This window comes from Triturus cristatus, chromosome 7 (genome assembly GCF_964204655.1).
Source record: "Triturus cristatus chromosome 7, aTriCri1.1, whole genome shotgun sequence".
In the NCBI taxonomy this organism is placed as follows: Eukaryota; Metazoa; Chordata; class Amphibia; order Caudata; family Salamandridae; genus Triturus; species Triturus cristatus.
The window spans coordinates 147,046,579-147,065,416 of record NC_140590.1 but is presented as its reverse complement, the minus strand read 5'-3'; the positions used below and the strand labels follow the sequence as shown (position 1 = coordinate 147,065,416).

Sequence of the window (18,838 nt, the reverse complement as noted above, 5' to 3'; positions counted from 1 at the left end):
ATCCGGGCAGATACAGGGAGGCCTATGGATCATGTTATATCCCTGTAGTTCAGAACAAGTCAGTCAGCTGACCCTGGTGTCATTTCAACCTGGTATGAAGGGTGCAGGTTCAGTCTTCTTTGTCAGTCAGCAGGGCAGCAGAGTAGCAGTCATTCTTGCAGAAGAGCAGCACAGCAGCCCTTCTGAGTCTTCCACTGGTCCTGAGGAGTACTGAAGAATTGGTTATTAGGGTCCCCTTTTTAGCTTTGGTGCCAGCTTTAAAGTAGGAAAAGTGTCTAGAGGGTTCCAAACAAAGAGGTGCTTGGAATTTTCTGCCTTCCTGCGCTAGCCCTAGCTTGTTTGGGGACACAAAAGACTAGTGTAAATGCCTTTGTGAGTATGCCAGGGCAGAGCCTTTGTGATGTGCAAGTGTGGTAGGTAAAAGCGTTGCCAGCCTATCAAGTCAGAGATGGCCAATCCTACCAACACCTATTGCCCATTTGTCTCACAGTCTGAGAGCAATACACAAAGACCAACTGCCAGCTACCCCTAGGCAAGTGACCCAGGATACTGGCTGCAGGCACCAAATCGTTAGGACAAGAAAATGCCAGCTTTCTAAAAGTGGCATTATCAGAATTGTTACTTAAAATCTAACTTTACCATTTAAGAGGGTTTTACATTACAATTAGTTAGACATCAAGTTTTCACTTAATAAATTAACCCAATGTTATCCTAGGGCAGAGGTAGACCTTGAAGGAGAATGTAAGAGTTTTTCACTAACAGGACATGCAAAACTTAAATGTACATGTGCAACTTTTTAAACTTGCTGCACCCTGCCCTATGGGCTCTTTAGGGCCTACCCTAGGTGCATCTTATATGTGTGAGACCTGGAAAAAGGTTTATTTTGCCTGGTTGAAAAGGCATTTTTAAAACTGCGCGCAAAGGCTGCATTGGCAGGCCTGAAAATGTCTGGAAAGGTTCTTTAAGTGGGTGGCAGAATGAGTGCTGCAGGCCCAGTAGTAGCATTGAATTTACAGGCCCTGCATACATGTAGTACCACCTTACTAGGGATTTGCAAGTACATTAAATGTATCAATTGGGTGTAGGCCAATTTCACCATGTTTAAGGGAGAGAGCACATTCACTTTAGAGTCCTACAGCCAGCAAAAACAAGAGGACTGAAGGCAAAAAGTTAGAGGAAAACCAGGCCAAGGATGTCAAGTCCGACGGTTATGGTATGTTATGTGTTGTATTTATAAAACGCTCTTTCACCAGAAGTTTTAGTTCTGTGACTAAAAAAAACATGTTTTCAATACATTTTTGAAATTCTTAAGGCATATAGTTGAGTGAAAGAGGGGGTTGTTGTGCCAGTATTTGTTTCCTTAGTTGTGATTTAAATTGGAGGTGGCAGAAACTTTCCATAAACAAGCAATGGCAATTTGGAGTTTCTATGTGTGCTGCACAACGCAGCACACATGGAAACAGCCAAAACTAGGAGAAATAAAGCATTTCTCCTTGTTTCGCCTGCTTAAGACCAGGTTTCTCCTGGCCTTAATTTTGGCGCTGCCTCCTATTTACACCACCCTTGTAAATAGGGGTCAGCATCAAAATCAATGGCTGTTGCGGCGGAACGCTCACCGCAACACCCATTGCGCTCCCCTTTCATGCTAAGAACAGCGTGAAAGAGTGCTTTATTTACAAGGCAGAGTTAAGCCACGTTGGCTTAACTCTGCCTTGTAAATAAGGCAAAGCCCCTATTGCCACCACAATGTCACTTGACAGAGTCAAAAGCTTTTGAGATGTCGTATGAACACCACTGCATGTCAGTGTTTATCTCTTTGTGGCCTTTTAATGATATTCTGAAGCAGTAAGATTTTCAAGACAACCTCTCACTTTCATGAAGCCTTTTGTCTTACATTCAAATTGATGAATAAAGTGAGTTTTTTGGTCAAGATTTTTTAAATACCTTCATGAATGCTGTACCGATTGAAATTGGTCTCCAATTGCTTATTTTGTTTAGTTCAGCGATCAGTATATTCTTTGAAATTAGGATCAAACTTTTTTCATTATACATTCAGGGACTCTTCTCATAGTTAACCAAGTTGATCATTTTTGACCAGCAGCCTTAATTGTTTATTGTAAACATTGTAAAGATGATTTGAGCCAATATTGTCAGCCCCACTGCTTTATTTAAATTTGATTCTTCAAACGCTTTAGTTATTTCAAGAAGTGTAATTTTGTTGCATAGTCTTTTAATATCCCCTTCTTCTGGTATTCTGTCAACATGGATAGATTTTGGGTTCTTGTTCTCTTTTTCTATAATATCTCTGTAGTATTGAAAGATTTCATTGGCACTGATTTGGAAAGGGGCATCTTCTGCATCATCAGTGATTATTCAGGCAATTTTCCTTACGTCTTTCTTGAACAGTGTCTGGTATTCCTTACAGCTGCCTTTTGCTTTTGCATATCTTTTCTCATGTTTTCCATTGAGCCTTTCTTTTTTTTGTAGATTGTGTCGGACTGGGACATTCTGAAGCTCCTCTTCTGCAGCACTCATAGGCCATTACCATTTTCTGTTGTAGGATGATTGTGATTGATTGGCATAGGACATATATCGCTGGTGTTCTCTGAGATATGACACGATTACATCCATCGGGTCCATAGCAGCATCGTGATGCTTTATGTTTTTGGAGTATTTCTGAACTTCTGTTATTCTATCATTTAGATCATACTTATTGATTTTTGTTGCACTCTTTCTGTTGATAAAGTATTTACACTTTTCAGGTGCTATTTCCACAGTGATTTCAAGTTCATCGTTGGAGTCACTTTCAGTGTTGTTGAATGCTTGCAGCACATCCTTTGCTGTTTTTTGCATGTATCTCTTCAATCTCTTTTTTTTCCTGCAATTTGCTTTCTGTTTTTATTATTAAAATGTGGAACCAGGAGAATATTTGTATTTCTTTTGTTTTCATATATATCTTTCCAGTTCAGCTAGAAGCAAGAGTTCTTCGTTTGACGATAGTTTGGATGGTTTGTTGCTTGCTAGAGTTACGAGTCTTGCATAATTTTGTACTCTTAGATGTGCCTGCCTTGCATGATGTGACATTCCCATTTGTTTTCCGAATCTGAGGTCACAGAAATTACAGAGGAATTGTCTCTCTCTTTACTTTATTCTAACTTTGTATTTCGATTAGTAGCCTGCAATGCTGTGGGATTCGGCTTACATTTTGAACAATATGTTTATAGGTCGAATCCTTTATGCTTAATGGAGACACAGTTTCTAAGCTCTTTGAAAGTTCCTATTATGCCTCCACATAAATCACAGTTGTATTTCATTGGGATATTTCCAGTAAGTGACTTATTTGGGGAAATCACTTTTCTTGTTATTGAGTTTCTCGCTGACCTCATAAACGACAGGTAATTTTCAAGTCTCAATGCAACAGTGTCACTCTTGGCTGAAGAAGCTAAAAATTCAATGCTTTTACTGAGATCTAGAGGTACCTCACCTTCTTTTAGTATGGAGGGTGAACAGGGTGACCGTGTGATTTGAATCATTGTCGTTTATTGTGTTGTTAGAATTGGGTGTTGAAATGACAAAAATGGTAAGGAGATTAATGATTTGAGGAAAAGACAGCACCTCCTTTCGCCAATTTAGCAGGGTTTTTAATCTCCAGTAACTACTCCATCTGGAATTGTGATCATTAGCATCGTCATTTCTCTTGATAACTGGTATTTCTAAAGTGTGAACTAATCACACCTAAGAGTCACAGAACGCTGGATGCTGTCAGGGAAATTAAGCAAGCTATTGCTCAGAGTCACAGGGTGCTGGGCTGCGCTGGGAATCGAACTGTGAACCCTGTGCTCTGATCTCAGCTGCCCTGGCTGCTGCTCCACATCTCTATAATGCTTACAGTCATAATAGAATCTTGTAAGCCTATCTCTTTAGACCTCTCCTCAAAGAGCATTGTGGAATAGAGATAGTTACCAGTGGGACCACTTGGAGATAAAGGCCACTACGGCTTAGAAGAAGTTAAGAGAATCATAGTTATTCCCGCCATTTACGTGAGCCTCATTTAATTTCTTCTTTGTGACATTGGGCAAAAATCACATTGCGTCATCACCTGACTCAGGGCTTCGTGATACTTTGTTTTAATTAAACAGTTGGATTCCCCTGGTCATTACACCATCTACACTGGATTTTCAAGGACCAGCGGGAGTTCAACGAATACCTCCGGAACCATGACGCATTCCAAAGTTTGGCCCCCTCTCTCGGGGAGAACGCATTCCAGGGCCCCCTGCCCTTCACAAAGGAAAGAGAAATCTCCCCGGGGTTCCCACTGCCTTCTCTAGGAAAGTTTGCGTTATCGTTATGGCTGGGTATGGGCCTGATTCTACATCACCATTCATTTTCAGGGCAGGTTGATCCGGCAGGGGAGTTGTTACATGCTCTTTGGTGGAGTCCAACTTCCATGGCCACCGTCCTGCTGTCTATATCAACCACACCTTTTCTGGGGTCTGATAAGTGTCAGCATCGAGTGCCTTAACCCAGCATTCAGTTCATCCCACATCACCAGTTCTGCTTACCAAATATGGCCCTATAAGAACTCTCATTCCATGCCCGGCTCCACGCCAGCGAGCTGGGCTTCTTACCCATTTAAAGTTGGAGAATAGGTTGAGGTCGTTTCAGGCCCAAGACCTCAAATCATTCACTTTACCAGATAAAACTGGGGGTTCAGAGCGCCAGCTATCCTGAGGGAAACTTTGGAAGGAACCAGCTACTAGATGGTTTGATTAATCTTTCTCCCCATATCCAGGTTGATTGATTTGCACATCAGGACCGCTACGGACCTCAACCAGAGTTTCCTCTGGCTTCCTACTGCCCAGGCATAGCACATTATCTTTCAGGTCCTATCACGCCTGCTCATGCCTCACCTCCCAAATGGAGTGGGTGAGTCGGGACACTGGTGCGCCCGCCTCTGGCTTCGCAGCGGGATCCCACCTCAGCCAAGGTGCCCTACTGGGTTTCGCCCACATGTTAGACTCCTTGGTCAATGTCTCAAGGTGAGTCAGATGGGTAACTGATATCGCCACAGACCTCTGGAGTCCGATGTGGGCCTCCCCACCCAGCAGCGTGACGCAGTTGGGTGCACACTGAGCACAGTCTGCTTCAGTCGACAGTTGCACTGGGAGCAGGGTGGCTTGTCTTCCTTCCCCACCCCGGTGCACCCTGACATGGGTGGGAGCAAGTGCTGAGGGCATGGCACAGAGGCGGTAGAATGTTCTTGGCCCTGCTGTCACAGCAAAGATGCTGCCAGGGAGGGCTGTAACACTCAATCAATCAATCAGGATTTGTAGAGCACAGCTGCTTCACCCTTGATGGTCTTGAGGCGCTGTTGGATCATGCTGCCTGTTCTCTTATTGGCTGAACATCCAGGTCTTGAGGACCTAACTGGATTGATGGATTGATGGTGATGTTCTGAGGTGCAAGGGGATGTCTTTGCAGGTCTTGGCCGGCATATCGAAGAAGGGGCGGCCTCCGCTATTTGTCTGGTGGATGCGATGGGTGGCAGCTAAGGCAAGGTATCCAGATCTGAGTTTTCTTGTGGGCTGGTGAATGGTTACAATTTGGTTTCGGTATGCAAGTCCTCCATTGTGTAGTGCCTTGTATGCCTGGGTGAGCAGCTTATACTGGCATCTCTAATGCCTGGTAGCCAATGGGGTGAGAGGTTTGTGTGTCCATCTGGGGAGGTCGAGGATGTGCCGGACCACTGTATTCTGGATTGTCTGGAGTTTGATCATGAGTCGGGCTGTTATTCCTATGTAGAGGGAGATGTCGTAGTCGAGTCTGCTGGTGACAAGAGCCACCACCGCTTGCCTGATGTTGGTCGGGAGCCATCTGAAACCCTTCCTGAGTATTCCGAGCGTGAGGAGCAGGTAGTGGAGATGGTGCAGATTGTCTTCTTCATGGATAAGTGGCTGTAGAGGATGATGGCGATGTTGCGGGCGTGTTCGGTGGGTATGGGTGTAGGCCTAACTCTGGTGGTCACTGTTCGTTGCTCCAGTGTGTGTCCTTGACTTTCCCAAAGAGGAGTACTTCTGTCTTGTCAGTTGCGTTTGAAACAGTTGTTGTTCATCGAGTCAGCAATATCCTTCATGCATCTTTGGAACTGGTCTTTGATGGTTCTTGGATTGTTAGTCAGAGAGAGGATGAGTTGGTTGTTGTCGGCGTAGGAGTTGATATTGAGTGCGTTGGCCCGGGGTGTCATGTATGTGTTGAAGAGGGTTGGACTGAGGGATGAACTTTGAGGTACACTACAGGTGATGTTCTTAGGGAGCATGGAGTAGGGAGGGAGGATGATTTTCTGTGTTCTTCCTGTGAGGTGTGATGCGATCCAATTGAGAGCTGCTCCTTGGATTCTGATCGGGTGGAGCCTGTTGATCAGTGTGTGGTGAGATGAGGGCCACTGTTTCTCACTGGTCTAGCAGCATTCCGATGTCATCTGTGGCTGTGACTAGAGATGTCTTGGTAATGGGGGTTGTTCTGAAGTCAGATTAGGAGGGGTCCAGGAGGTCATGGTTCTCCAGATATCTGGTGAGCTGTATGTTGATTCCCTTGTCAATAACCTTGGCTGGGAAGTGGAGCAAAGAGATGGGACAGTATTCTTATGTTCTCCTGGATCCGAAGATGGCTTCTTCAGCAAAGGCTTAACATCAGCGTGTTTCCAATTCTATGGGAAGTGGGCTGTGGGGATTGAGGAATTGAGGACCTTGGTGAGTTCTTTGCTGATGAGTTAATTGCCGAGGATGAATGCATGGTGGGAGCAGGGGTCTGCATGGGCTCCGGAGTGGATGGATTACATGACAGTTGCCATTGCCTTCTCAGTGAGGGGGTTCCACAAGGTCATCTGGTGTGGGTGGGCATCAGTCGGCATGAGGAAGTTGATGCTGTCTGTGGCAGGTAGTTGGGATGCAAAGTCTTGGTAGACTAATCTTTTTGTGGAAATATTCTGCAAGGCCATCACAGAGATCTTGCAAGGGTATGATGTTGTTTTCTGTTGCTGAAGGGGTGGTGAATCCCTTGACTATATTGAACAATTGCTACCTGTTGTTAGAGCTGTCATTGATGTGGGTGGCCAGGGTGGTTTTCTTGGTGTTTTTGAGGATGTGGTGGTAGCAGTTGAGGGCAGCTTTGAAGCATATTTAATCCTCGAGGGTCTTACTGGTACGCCATGTTCTTTCAGTCTGTGTGCAGTTGCGTTTCTGGGTTTTGAGTACTTTCATGAACCAGTTTGGGTGTCATGTTTGTTTCCTGGTCTTGGTAGGTTTCCTCGGGGTACTTCATCAGGGCTTGCTTTGATCCAGTTTGTGAAGTTGTTCACTGCTTGTTCTGTGTCCTTGGTGTTGGTGGGTAGGTGGGAGTTAAGGATGTTGGTACAACATTGTTCTGAAAGTTTGGACCAGGTGTTGAGAGGTTCCGGCGATGACAAAGTGGACACCATAGTGGTAAGTCCAGGTGACCTCTTCAGATTGGGTGTATTTTACTCTGTTGCTGGCTGCAAAGATAGGGTTGAGCATGTGTCCTGCGATGTGGGTAGTCTGAGGTTAGCCATACTTTGTAGGAGGTCAGACATGTTGGTGTTGTTGGTGTTGTCAAGGTGAAAGTTGAGGTCTCCTAGGAAGATGTACAGATTCAAGCCAAATCGTGATAGGAGTGTTGCAAAAGGGTAGGCGGGGTCCCTAAGGTCTGTAGGCAAGGGTGCCTCAGATTGTGAAGTGCATTGAGTCACCTGCCACCCTGAGGCCAGTTGCGGCACACCGTCACAGAGGAAATGCACCCCTCAGGGCGAGCCTCAGCCGCAGTCCCACAGAGGGGTTCTGCCCTCCCAGGCGACCGACCTTCTGCATTGATTTATTCTCTCTGTTCAAAGTTCTTTTCAATTTTTACTTACAGTACTTGTTGGCTATCGATTTCATGCCGTATTTAGCCTGAGATGGAGTTTACCATTCACTTTGGACTGAATTCCCAAGCAACCCGCGTACTATAAGAATCAAACCCGGAGCGCTTGGGGCTGCTGCCGGCCTAACTGTCTGTGGGGTGAGCCTGGCCCCCTGAGCAATGCTGAGGAGTCGGTCTGCAGTATGTCACATTTCCTGCGCCCACTGCCAGGTTGGGATCCGGCACTGGACTCTTCTCTCTTCACACGCAATTACAGAGGGAGTCCTGGTTAGTTTCTTTTCCTTCAGCTAGTAATATGCTTAAATTCAGCGGATTGTCACATCTGATCTGAGGTTGTAGGCGGATGCCGAAGCATGGTGGAGCTGGAGGACCAGGAGGAACCACATGAGTCTTCAAACCTTCCTCCCGGCTGCACAGGACGAACCAGGTACCTGGTAAAGAGGGAGGGTCACCTCTCCTGCTTGTCAGCCGTCTGCCAACAGGCTCAACCCTAGTCGCATCTAGAGTCCCTAGAATAGGCGGTGGCCCCGAACCAAACCATGCCAGCAGGCTGGTAGTTCGCCCATCCCCTGCCATGGTCGGAGGCACTGGAATGAAAGAACCGTGCAGAGGTGGACCTGAGCTCTGGTGGTCGTCAGCAGGGTCAGTACTCCCTTTGTGATTGGGAGGCAGAGGGTCAAGGGAGGCGGACGGACTGAGCCTTCCAAAACAAAGAGCAGCATGACCATGAGTCCCTGAAGCGAGGCTGCAACAGGGGGTCATTGCTAGAATTTCACTGTGTTGGCTCTCTACTTATAAGGCGGTATAGTTACAGTAAAGGAGGGCCAGCGCCACAACGTATACCATCTCTTGCTGCCTGCTTAGGTTGGTGTACTGAAGGAGTACCCAACAGACAGGGGAAGCATTTTATTTCCACCACCACCCTCGCCTAGCCCACACCTGCGGACACTGGGGTCACGGCACAGCCTGAGATGGGTCACACAAAGGTGAAGCAACCTGACCCTCCTATACTGGGGGGTGCAGACCACAGTGGACAAGAGGATGCAGCCCATGTACCTGCCACAGACTGTATACCACCAACGGCTATGGAGGCTCCTCGAGATAAACTGGGCATTATTTTTGCAGGAGGTCCGTGAGTCGCGGAAGGCAATTGAGCAACAAATAGGCACACTCACGACGGGCTTTACACTGTTAAAAGTCGACCATGAAAAGCTTACCACCACCATGAAAAGCAATAAAGAACTCCTCGCTGAGTTGATGCAGAAACATAAGGCTTGCACAGAACAGCTGGAGCAGCGTCGGCAGGTGGCCAGCCTTCAGAACAGGATTGAAGACGCTGAGGGCCAGTTGTGCAGAAACAATGTTCGTATTGTTGAACTGCCGGAATGCTGCGAGGGGACAGATCCAACAGGTTTCATAGAGCAGTGGTTGCGCAACACGCTGGTCCTGAACGGCTGACAGACCTCTTCAGTGTTGAAAGGGTACATAGAATCCCAACGAGAAAACCGATTTCTGGAGCGCCTCCCCAACCTATGATTGCTTGAATACTTAATTAGAAAGATCGTGATACCTTACTCCGCACAGCCAGAGAGAGTCCCCTATCCTATTTGAAAACCATCGGATTTCACTCTACCCAGACTTTACGATGGTGGTCCAATGTCAAAGGACCTCCTATGAAGAAGTCAAAAAGAAGCTCAAATATGCCTTGGTGTTTCCAGCCTGACTCAAAATCATCCACGAGCAGAAATTGTATTCTTTGGGGACCCAGTGGAAGCTACTAAATTGGTGGCAGTCATGTTTCCGGTGGCGCTTCGCAGGGATCGACCCAAAACACCAGTCAAATGGTCACAATCATCACAAGGGGTAAAGTGTGGCGAAAGAAAACAAACCGAATGGGGACGAAGAAAAACCCATCTCTAGAACAAGTCATGGCGAGTCAAAAGTCAGCACTACTTACAACAGTGGCGCTCAATGAACGGGACCCTCTCTCCTCAGCTGACTCCTTTGAAGACACTAATCTACAATCGGACTCAGAAAACAGTTTTGCTCTCTTCCCCTCCATTACCCCGCAATTGGTGAATGACTACCTGGGATTCCTCCCTATCCAGACACCAAGACTGACCTGAATGTACCAGGAGATAGATGGAGCGCTGACTTTCACGACCTCTTGGCCTCACTATGCTCTTCCAACCCTGTGATTGGCCGTGGTCTGGACAGTTGTATTGCAACCATGCTGCCCCCGGTCTTGGGGACGCTACAGAGCACTGTACCCACCACCCCCGAAGCGATTACACGATGGCTAAAGTTGCACTGGTTTTATCATTGTTCTTTAATTTGGTCCACCGTTGTTCTCTGGGTACACCTTGTATTTAGTTACATAAAGGGAAGTTATCCACCTGTCTAACTCTTAATCATGTCCTTTAGGAATCCTGGCTATGAGGAAGCAATAGGGCACAAGACACTACACATACACTTATGGCTGCGGTGGGAAAGTACATAATAACAACTTGGAATGTTCAGGGCATGGAATCCATGCATAAACAACACAGAATATATGCGCAGCCGAACAGGAGAAAGGCACACATTGTTCTAATGCAGGAGACACACCTTACCAAATTCGGAAGCTACTAAACTAAGCAAAAAATGGAGAGGGCAAGTGCTTTACACAACCTACTCTGCATTTGTGAGAGGGCCTGCCATGTGGATGAGGAATGGCACCCCTTTTCTTGCTTTAAATAAGTTAATAGACGTTAATGGCAGATATGCTCTTGTCCACGGCACACTCGATGGCATTCATATAGCATTAGGCAGCATATATGCCCTGAACTATGAGCAAGATACATTATTGGGTGTCCTAAATACAGGGCTAATGGACTGGGTCAGTTATCCCTGGATTTTAGGGGGGGATTACAATTCAGTCTTGCATATAGGCCTTGACCACTCCCATCCCCCACTGCAGGAGACGGGGGCAAGAAGCAAGCGGCCGCCCGTCGAGGCTGGGCAGAAGGTTGGTCACTGACCGATGCATGGCGCATACAAAATGCAAACTGTTGTGAATACTAGTTCTACTCTCCCCCTCACATGCTTCACACGTGAATTGAGAGGGTGTTCTGCTCTCCATCCCTTATCACTCAAATAATACACCATGTATTTAGGGAAAATGCTATTGGACCAGAACACTCTAGAGATTATAGTCTCCTGGGGGAAGATCCCACTCCAATCCCAACTTGGAGGCTGCGCACACAATTGATCGAGTACTGTTTCATGATACTCTGGCCGCAACTATTTCTAACTATTTCTCTGAAAACGCAGACATGACGTCCTCTTTCCAAAGGGAATGGGAGGATTTAAGACTGTCGTAAGAGGGGTTGCCATTAGTACAACAGTGGGAGACCGACAAATGCTTAGCAAAGAGTTACGAGATGTGGAAGATAAACCGGGCAAGTGAGAGCAGATGGCATAAGGGATGGCACCGATAAACTGGGCACAAGGGAGGCAGCCCTACAAGAAGCACATTTTACATAAGCATTACGCACGTATTACATACGCAGAACTACTAGTGTGGCTGATGATCATAGATTTACAATCATACACACAAAGGCAGCATGCAGAAGCCGATAGATCGGGCACTTTCCTGCCAGAATCTTATGTGATGAGCCATCCCCCACCCAAATGCATGAGATTATCACGCCTGAGGGCACAACAGCGAACACGCAATTGGATGTAAATCTTGCATTCAGGACATACTAGAAAAAAACTGTAAGAGGCCCCAGATGACTTGGGCGAGGTAACAATAGAAGCATTTTTGGACAATCTCGACTTCCCCCAGTTGTCACAGGGAAACCAACGAGACCTAGCGGTTCCCATTTCCAAAACAGAGATCAAGGCCGCGATCAAGGCTCTTCCACGCAACAAAACCCCAGGACTGGATGGCCTCCCATTAGTATTTTATGACACCTTCTCGGCTGCTCTGGTCCCCCACCTAGAGCGCCTCCACCAGTCAGCGTTGGACGTTGGGTGCCAACCCCCTACCACAATGCAAGCGCTGGTTACTTCCCTTCCCAAGCCCGGCAGGGAATTAACTGATCTTTCCGGTTACCGAACACTCTCACTCCTGAACACAGAATACAAAATCTTAAGTAAAATACTGTCTAGTCGCCTACTCCCCTATCTGCCACAGCTCATACATATTGATCAGTGCGGCTTTGTACCCGGCTGTAACAACTCTCTCAATATTAGTTGTCTCTATTATGTGCTGACTGTCACAACATCGGACTATCCAGGGGCAGGGTGCATCTCATTAGACTTAAGGCAAGCTTTTGACACCCTTAGCTGGAACTACATGCTGACAACACTCACAAAATTTGGAATCCCTCCGGCATATATGTGCTGGGTCAAACTGTTATACATGACACCCACAGCAAAAGCCCCCACAGGAGTACACATCTTACAGCCTTACCCAGTTAGCCACGGTACGTGTCAAAGCTATCTGCTCTCACCACTCTTATTCGTATTAGCACTTGAGCCCTTAGCCATCAAACTCCTGAAAGACGCAATGAGACATGGTATCCTTGTTGCCAACACTACACATACCCTCTCCTTATATGCCGATGACATTATCCTCTACATACAAATATACAGGGGTCCACAGGAATTGTTGGATAGCAATCTCTTACAGGCAGTCAAGGCACTCAGAACACAAATAACCTTTTGGATATCATTACCACTATCGGTGGCAGGTAGAATTGCCATTACCAAAATGGTCACGCTTCTGAGAGTGCTTTGCTACTTTATTAACCTACCAATAGTGATCCCCACTGCTATCTTTAAAACTCTGAATACACTCTTTCTGGAATTATTATGGGGGGGAAGGGCCTCAGGAGGGTGGGGCTCTCGAAACTCCAGCTGGGAACAGACAAAGGGGGCATGGGTGTCCCAGATTTCCGGACATACTGTTACGCAAGCCAATTGCAGTGGTTGGTGGACTGGATTGCTGGTCATGACCTCCATGAGATAGGGCTTACGCCGCAGGTGTTGGCCCGCGGCACCCTTCATACTCTATTGCTGCCCAAGGGGTGATTCCCACCCACTGCCCCTTCACTATTGAAAGTAGCCCTTACCTACTGGAGGCAAACGTTATAATACACTAATCTGTGACTCCTCTATGCCCTCAACATTACACTGGTAGGGATTCCCACAGCCACAGGAGTAATCACTGCCCGAGAAATCTCCAGGTGGGAAAGGGAAGAGTGAAGACTGTGGGGATGCTATTCAGAGAAAGTATGTTACTAGACCACGAGAACTTCATTAGGGAACAGGGTGTTTCATGATCCCTCTATATTCTGCATGCAAGCATTTCTAAACACATCAATAAGCATTGGACACTAGATAATATAGAGCCCCCCACACACGAGCTAGTGCATCCACTATACCTCATGGGTAATAGACGTCACCTGACTCAAAGGATTTATAGGGGTATTCTCTGCCATGCAGCAACATCCTTAGCGGCACTTAGAGCAAAGTGGACTGCTGCCATTGAGAGGGAATTGTCAGACAAAGAATGGGATTCCCCAAGAAGGTGTCCCACAAAACTAAATTCAAATTCTTAATGTACATGGTGTTACATAGGGCTTATCTTACATTGCACCGACTAAATAAAATGTACTGGGAAGCGACGGACCAATGCCCATGATGTCTTGCACACGACGCCGGTCTCCTACACATGCTGTGGGCCTGCGAGCACCTGTCCACCTTCTGGGCCACTATCATAAGAGTCTTAGCAACGGTAATGGGAATAGCCGTCGGGTATAAGGTGGCATATTGAGTATTGGGTGTGCGGTGCTGCCATACGAAGCAGAAAGTACAAGTCTGCTTCGCTAGCCTTGCCTTGCTGATCACAAACGATCAATTACCATGAGAAGGAAGTCCGCTCTGCTCCCCACAGCACTTAGCTGGCATGGGGAGGTGGTCAGATGGGGGAGGGCCAAAAGTACGGCGACAAAGCGGGAAGAAAGTAGGGGCTTACGGAAGACGCCGATCTCGCTGGATTGGAATTCAATGCTAGAACTATTCATAGCCAGAGAACCCCCACCAATATGACACGCTGTGGGCCACAACCACATACATCATATTAAGCTGTATGTGCACTACTGGAGCTCCCCTGGATGCGCACCTGCATGAAAGCAGCAAGAATACACATACACTATAGCAGAACCGTACTTCATGCTTATATATGAGTGGACAGGAGTGAGTCAGGTAGGAAGGGGGGAGGGGGTAAGGGCATTGGGACATGGGGGATGGTTGGGGAATGTTGTTTCGACATGCAGATTAATACCGTGTGCCACTCTGTTAGCAGTGCTTTTGCGATACCTTTACATTTAATCATGGATTCCATCATGGATACATATACTGTTCGATATGTAATGTATTGCTGTTGTTTCTTCATTTTGGGACTAATGATATTTACCTAAAGGCAGTATAAACCTGTCATAACGTTAACAAAAACCAATAAAGTATGTAAAAAAAAAAAAAAGAAGTACCCTGAACAGAGATGCTTTAGAGTCCTGGTTGATGGCCTATAACCCAGGAGTGGTAGCAGGCATATGTAACCAAGTTCTGATAGTAACAACTATAAGGTATTCTTCCAGAAGCAACAACCAAGGGGAAATAGAAAACCAAAATTGGTAACAACTAAGTGGTATAATGAATCTTGTAAACTTGCTCGGTCAATGCTGAGCAAAGAATTAAGGGCTAAGAATCCCATTAAAATACGAGAGGCAAGGGATTCTTATAGACATGCCCAGAAGGTGGCAAAAAGGCAGTGGGATGAGGACAGATGGCGGGATCTGAAATTGGCTTGTACTTCCAAGGATTCAAAGCAATTCTGGAATATTATAAAATGGGATAGGGGTGGGAAAGGAGAACCCCCCAAAACAATGTTCCTCAATCTCAATGGTTAGAATTTTTTAAACCCCAATATGCTTGTCACCATGAGATAGAGGATTGTAGTTTCCCACCCACCATCCTTTATTCAAATAACCCGTTTACTATTGAAGATGTGAGTATGGCACTAGACTGTGTGACCAGAGGTAGGGCACCGGGAATGGATGGTATTCCAGCTGACATCTTCTTGAGTGATAGACCGTCTTGGTGCCAGTACTTTGCATTGCTGGCAAATTCAGTGGCTAGAGCTGCTCCCATTCCATCTTCTTGGAAGGGAGCTGAAATCATCCCAGTTTTTAAAAAGGGGGACAAATCACTCCCAAATAATTATAGGCCTATTAGCCTTATAGACTCGGCGCAATAACTGGTTGGTCGTTTTGGTCCTCAATCCATGATTGTATTTTATTTTGGACTAAACACCTTATCCCCATATCAAGCTGGGTTTCGTCCTTGTACCAGCCAATTCGACCAGGTCTTCTTTTTCATCCTATTGTATTGGAGGAATGTGTTGCTAACTAAGGGATCATTATATGCAGTCTTTGTAGACTTAAAATCGGCCTTTGATTTAGTCTCCCATTGTAAACTTTGGTCTGTCCTTGCTGATCAAGGGATGCCATCTGATCTTCTGACTCTACTCGTCCGCCTGCATGAGAACAATTACGCCAGAATCAGATGGGGGGGCTCAGGGTGAGGTCACTGATTCATTCCTGTCGAGCGTGGGGTTCGACAGGGGTGTGTCTTGGCCCCTACTCTATTTTCACTTTATATAAATGGAATAGTTGAACATCTTTGTAGCTCCCTTACAGATGCTCCTATTTTGGCTGGTGCGCGCGTGCCTGTTCTCATGTTCGCGGACGACGCCCTTATTATTTCGCGGACCCCGAGTGGCTTGCAGAAAGCGGTAAATGCCTTTGGAGAGTTCTGTCTACGATGTGGTCTTGAGATTAATACCACAAAAACTAAGTTTATGTCTTTGAACTTGTCCAAACCCTATAAGGGTAGAATTCAATTAAATGGTACTCCTCTTGAGCAGGTTGCTTCTTTTGTATATCTTGGAATCTCGCTCCAGGCTAATATGGGATGGAATTGTCATATGGATATGGCCACATTCAAATTTCACCATCTTGCAGGGGCCCTATCCTCTAAACACAAGTCCTCCCTAACTAGGCCTGTTAACCTGCCTTGGAGGTCTACAATATGAAAGTAATTAATACTGCCCTTTATGGAGTAGAACTCTGGGGATTTAACAACTTGAACCACTTAGTTGAAGCGGAGAATAAGTTCTTACGTAACTTAGTTGGTGTTCCCCAAAGTACCCCGATCATTCCGCTCTTGTTGGATTTGGGCAGGAAAAATATTGAAGATATAGCAAGGCTGCGACCGTTATTATACTGGAGACGCATTTGGTCCACTCCCGAACTTCTACATTATGCACAGGGACTGAAGGACGTGATTTTGGCCGACCAATTTCATAAAATCAAGTGGCTCAAAGAGCTCAGGTCTCTTTTGTTAAAGTTGGACCTAAGCATCTTATGGGACAAACCAGATTTTTCAATTTTCCCATCTAAAAAACTAATGAAAGAAAAATATTGGGAAATGGTTCAGACAGAATCCCACAGAGCCAATATGCACACAAATGTAACTGGTCGGTTCTTAGATTTTAAATTTCGCCCATTGTGTGAAGCTTATTGGGATATTTTCGAGAGGCCATTAGACCGTAAGTTATATTTTCAATTTAGGATAGGTACTCTTACGGTCAAAACATTCACAAATAAATGGTCCTCTACAATGGATGAGAAATGTCAATTGTCTCGATATGATTGAATCAGTAGCACATGTATTCTTCGCTTGTCCCCTTTATGCAGCCCCGCGTCGCAAGTGGCTTAGACCTATCTGTCTAAAATTAGCTTCAAGTAGACATATAGAAGCATTAAGGATATAGGGGTCTGACTGCTCGCCATGTTTGGCGGTGGCTGTAGCCAAATGTTTAAGTTGGGCTTGGATAATACGTACCCGGACCTCTATCCAACTTACTAGTTGCTAGCAAACTTCTTGAATTCGCTATGCTGTTTTAATCCTTTTTAAAGAGGGAAAGAAATTTTATGTAAATTTAGTAATTGAAAATGTATATTAATTCTGTTATTGACAGTAATTAATTGGATCGAATGGTTTTTTATACTACAAAGAGGATTGTCATGTGATATTTATTTTGTTTGTGTCTAATATGTTTTATGTGCTTTTAAGATTTACTGTCGAATAAAGCTTTTTGAGGATGGTAACAACTATAATAATAATAACAATAACGATTATTACTATTATCATTACTATGATTACTAGTATTATTATTATTATTATTATGAAGGAGAAGAACATATCATTACATTCAATGTTCAAAAGAAATAAGGAATCCTCAATGATAACCAACTTCCTGGGTTTTCATCACATTACTAGATTCTGAATCACTCACCTCATAATGTGACAACTGCGTCAATTGATTAGAAATGTTCACATTTTTCTTCTTCTTGTTACTGGAAGGGAAAATCATTGATATAAATGGTACTTCCAAAATAATATTTACATCAAACACAGATATTGGAAAATGACATGTTTTCTAACTATTTTAGCTCTTTGAAAAAATAGGTGTGCTTGAGAAGGAATTATTTGTATAATGTATTTATTTATCTATAGTGTTTTATAAAATGCAGACATGACCATCAGGGTATCAGAGTGCTATACAAGGAGAGCTGATGAGGGTTGTGTTACAGTAAAGACAGTTGTCACTTAAGATACGCTGTACACAGAATTTGAAGAGTCAGGTTTATCTAATCGTATACAATATCTAATGGGAAGTGGTTTATTAGTAGTGATAAGTAGGGACCTACCACTACAAATTAAGGCAACAAACACAACAAAAGTTTCAGTCAAGGTCTCAATAAAGTAATCCATTGCTCAACCATTGGTAGCTAGCAATGAGCAGGCAGGCTTTACTTAAGGCCAGGTTTGTAAAGCATTTAAAAACACCAATACATTAAATACGTAAGACACAACACACATAATACAAATCTGATGCCAATTCATGAAAATAGGATATATGTTTATGACTAAAAGGACACCAAAATGACAAAAATCCAATGTAGGGAACGAGATATATGAATTTTTAAAGATTAAAAGTAAAACTAGCGCCTATGAGGTTCCGTGAAAACTGAACCCATGTTTCTGAGCTAATGGTACCGTGACGATCCTGGTATTAGCAAATTGCAAATAATGAGGTTAATATAAAACGAGCGTTTTCGCAATGCTGCACTGAAGGATTCGTCATGTATTGCTGATTCTTGTGTTCGAACCTACGGGTTCCATTTCGTGCACAACGTCCATTTTGTATCATTGCCCTCACATAGTCAGTGAATGGGCGATGTCCGAACAATGACCCTGATTAGGTAACCTCGAGGGCACGTAGTCCCTAGTGCGCGTTCTGCCAAATTCTGCATGACTTGGCGATAGCTGACCCTGTCGCCTGAGGCGGACCCTGCCGTACTGGTTTTCTGTCCTGTCCTGCCTGAGCAAAGCTACTGACCCTGACACAATAGACCACGCTTCTTTTATTAGCCTACGAATATGTCTTATCTGACTCTTCTATTTTCTGCACCTGTTCCTGCATTTCCCTTTAGCCTTTTATGATGAGGAGGTGACCAATTTTATTATGGGGCGGTCCGGCCTTTCAAGAGAGGGATGTCAGAAACATGTGATTGAAGGCCGGACACCTGGAGATGGGAATGTGATATTGTGAAATCTTATTGTCTGGAATACAGAAACGGGAATTATTGTAAGTCTGCAGGAATGTTTGCCCGAAGCAGAATATTCAGTATTTAAGGAGCGACCTGCTTTGTACAAATCGAGCAGTCTCCTTAGAATCTATCTTGTACGATACTTCTGTGACTTCTGTTCCTGACTGCAGTCATTA

The 18,838-nt window shown here is 45.0% G+C and overlaps 1 protein-coding gene across 6 annotated transcripts in view; it reads right to left on the bottom strand.

Annotated features, from left to right (window-relative positions):
- LOC146809066 (uncharacterized) overlaps positions 1-18,838 on the bottom strand; it is a 461,119-nt gene that overhangs the window by 55,247 nt on the left and 387,034 nt on the right. For all 6 annotated transcript variants that reach the window (XM_085615871.1, XM_085615870.1, XM_085615869.1 and 3 more), the window contains one exon: positions 17,345-17,405. In XM_085615871.1, the coding sequence (XP_085471997.1) occupies positions 17,345-17,405 (61 nt within the window). The remainder of the gene's footprint in view (positions 1-17,344; positions 17,406-18,838) is intronic.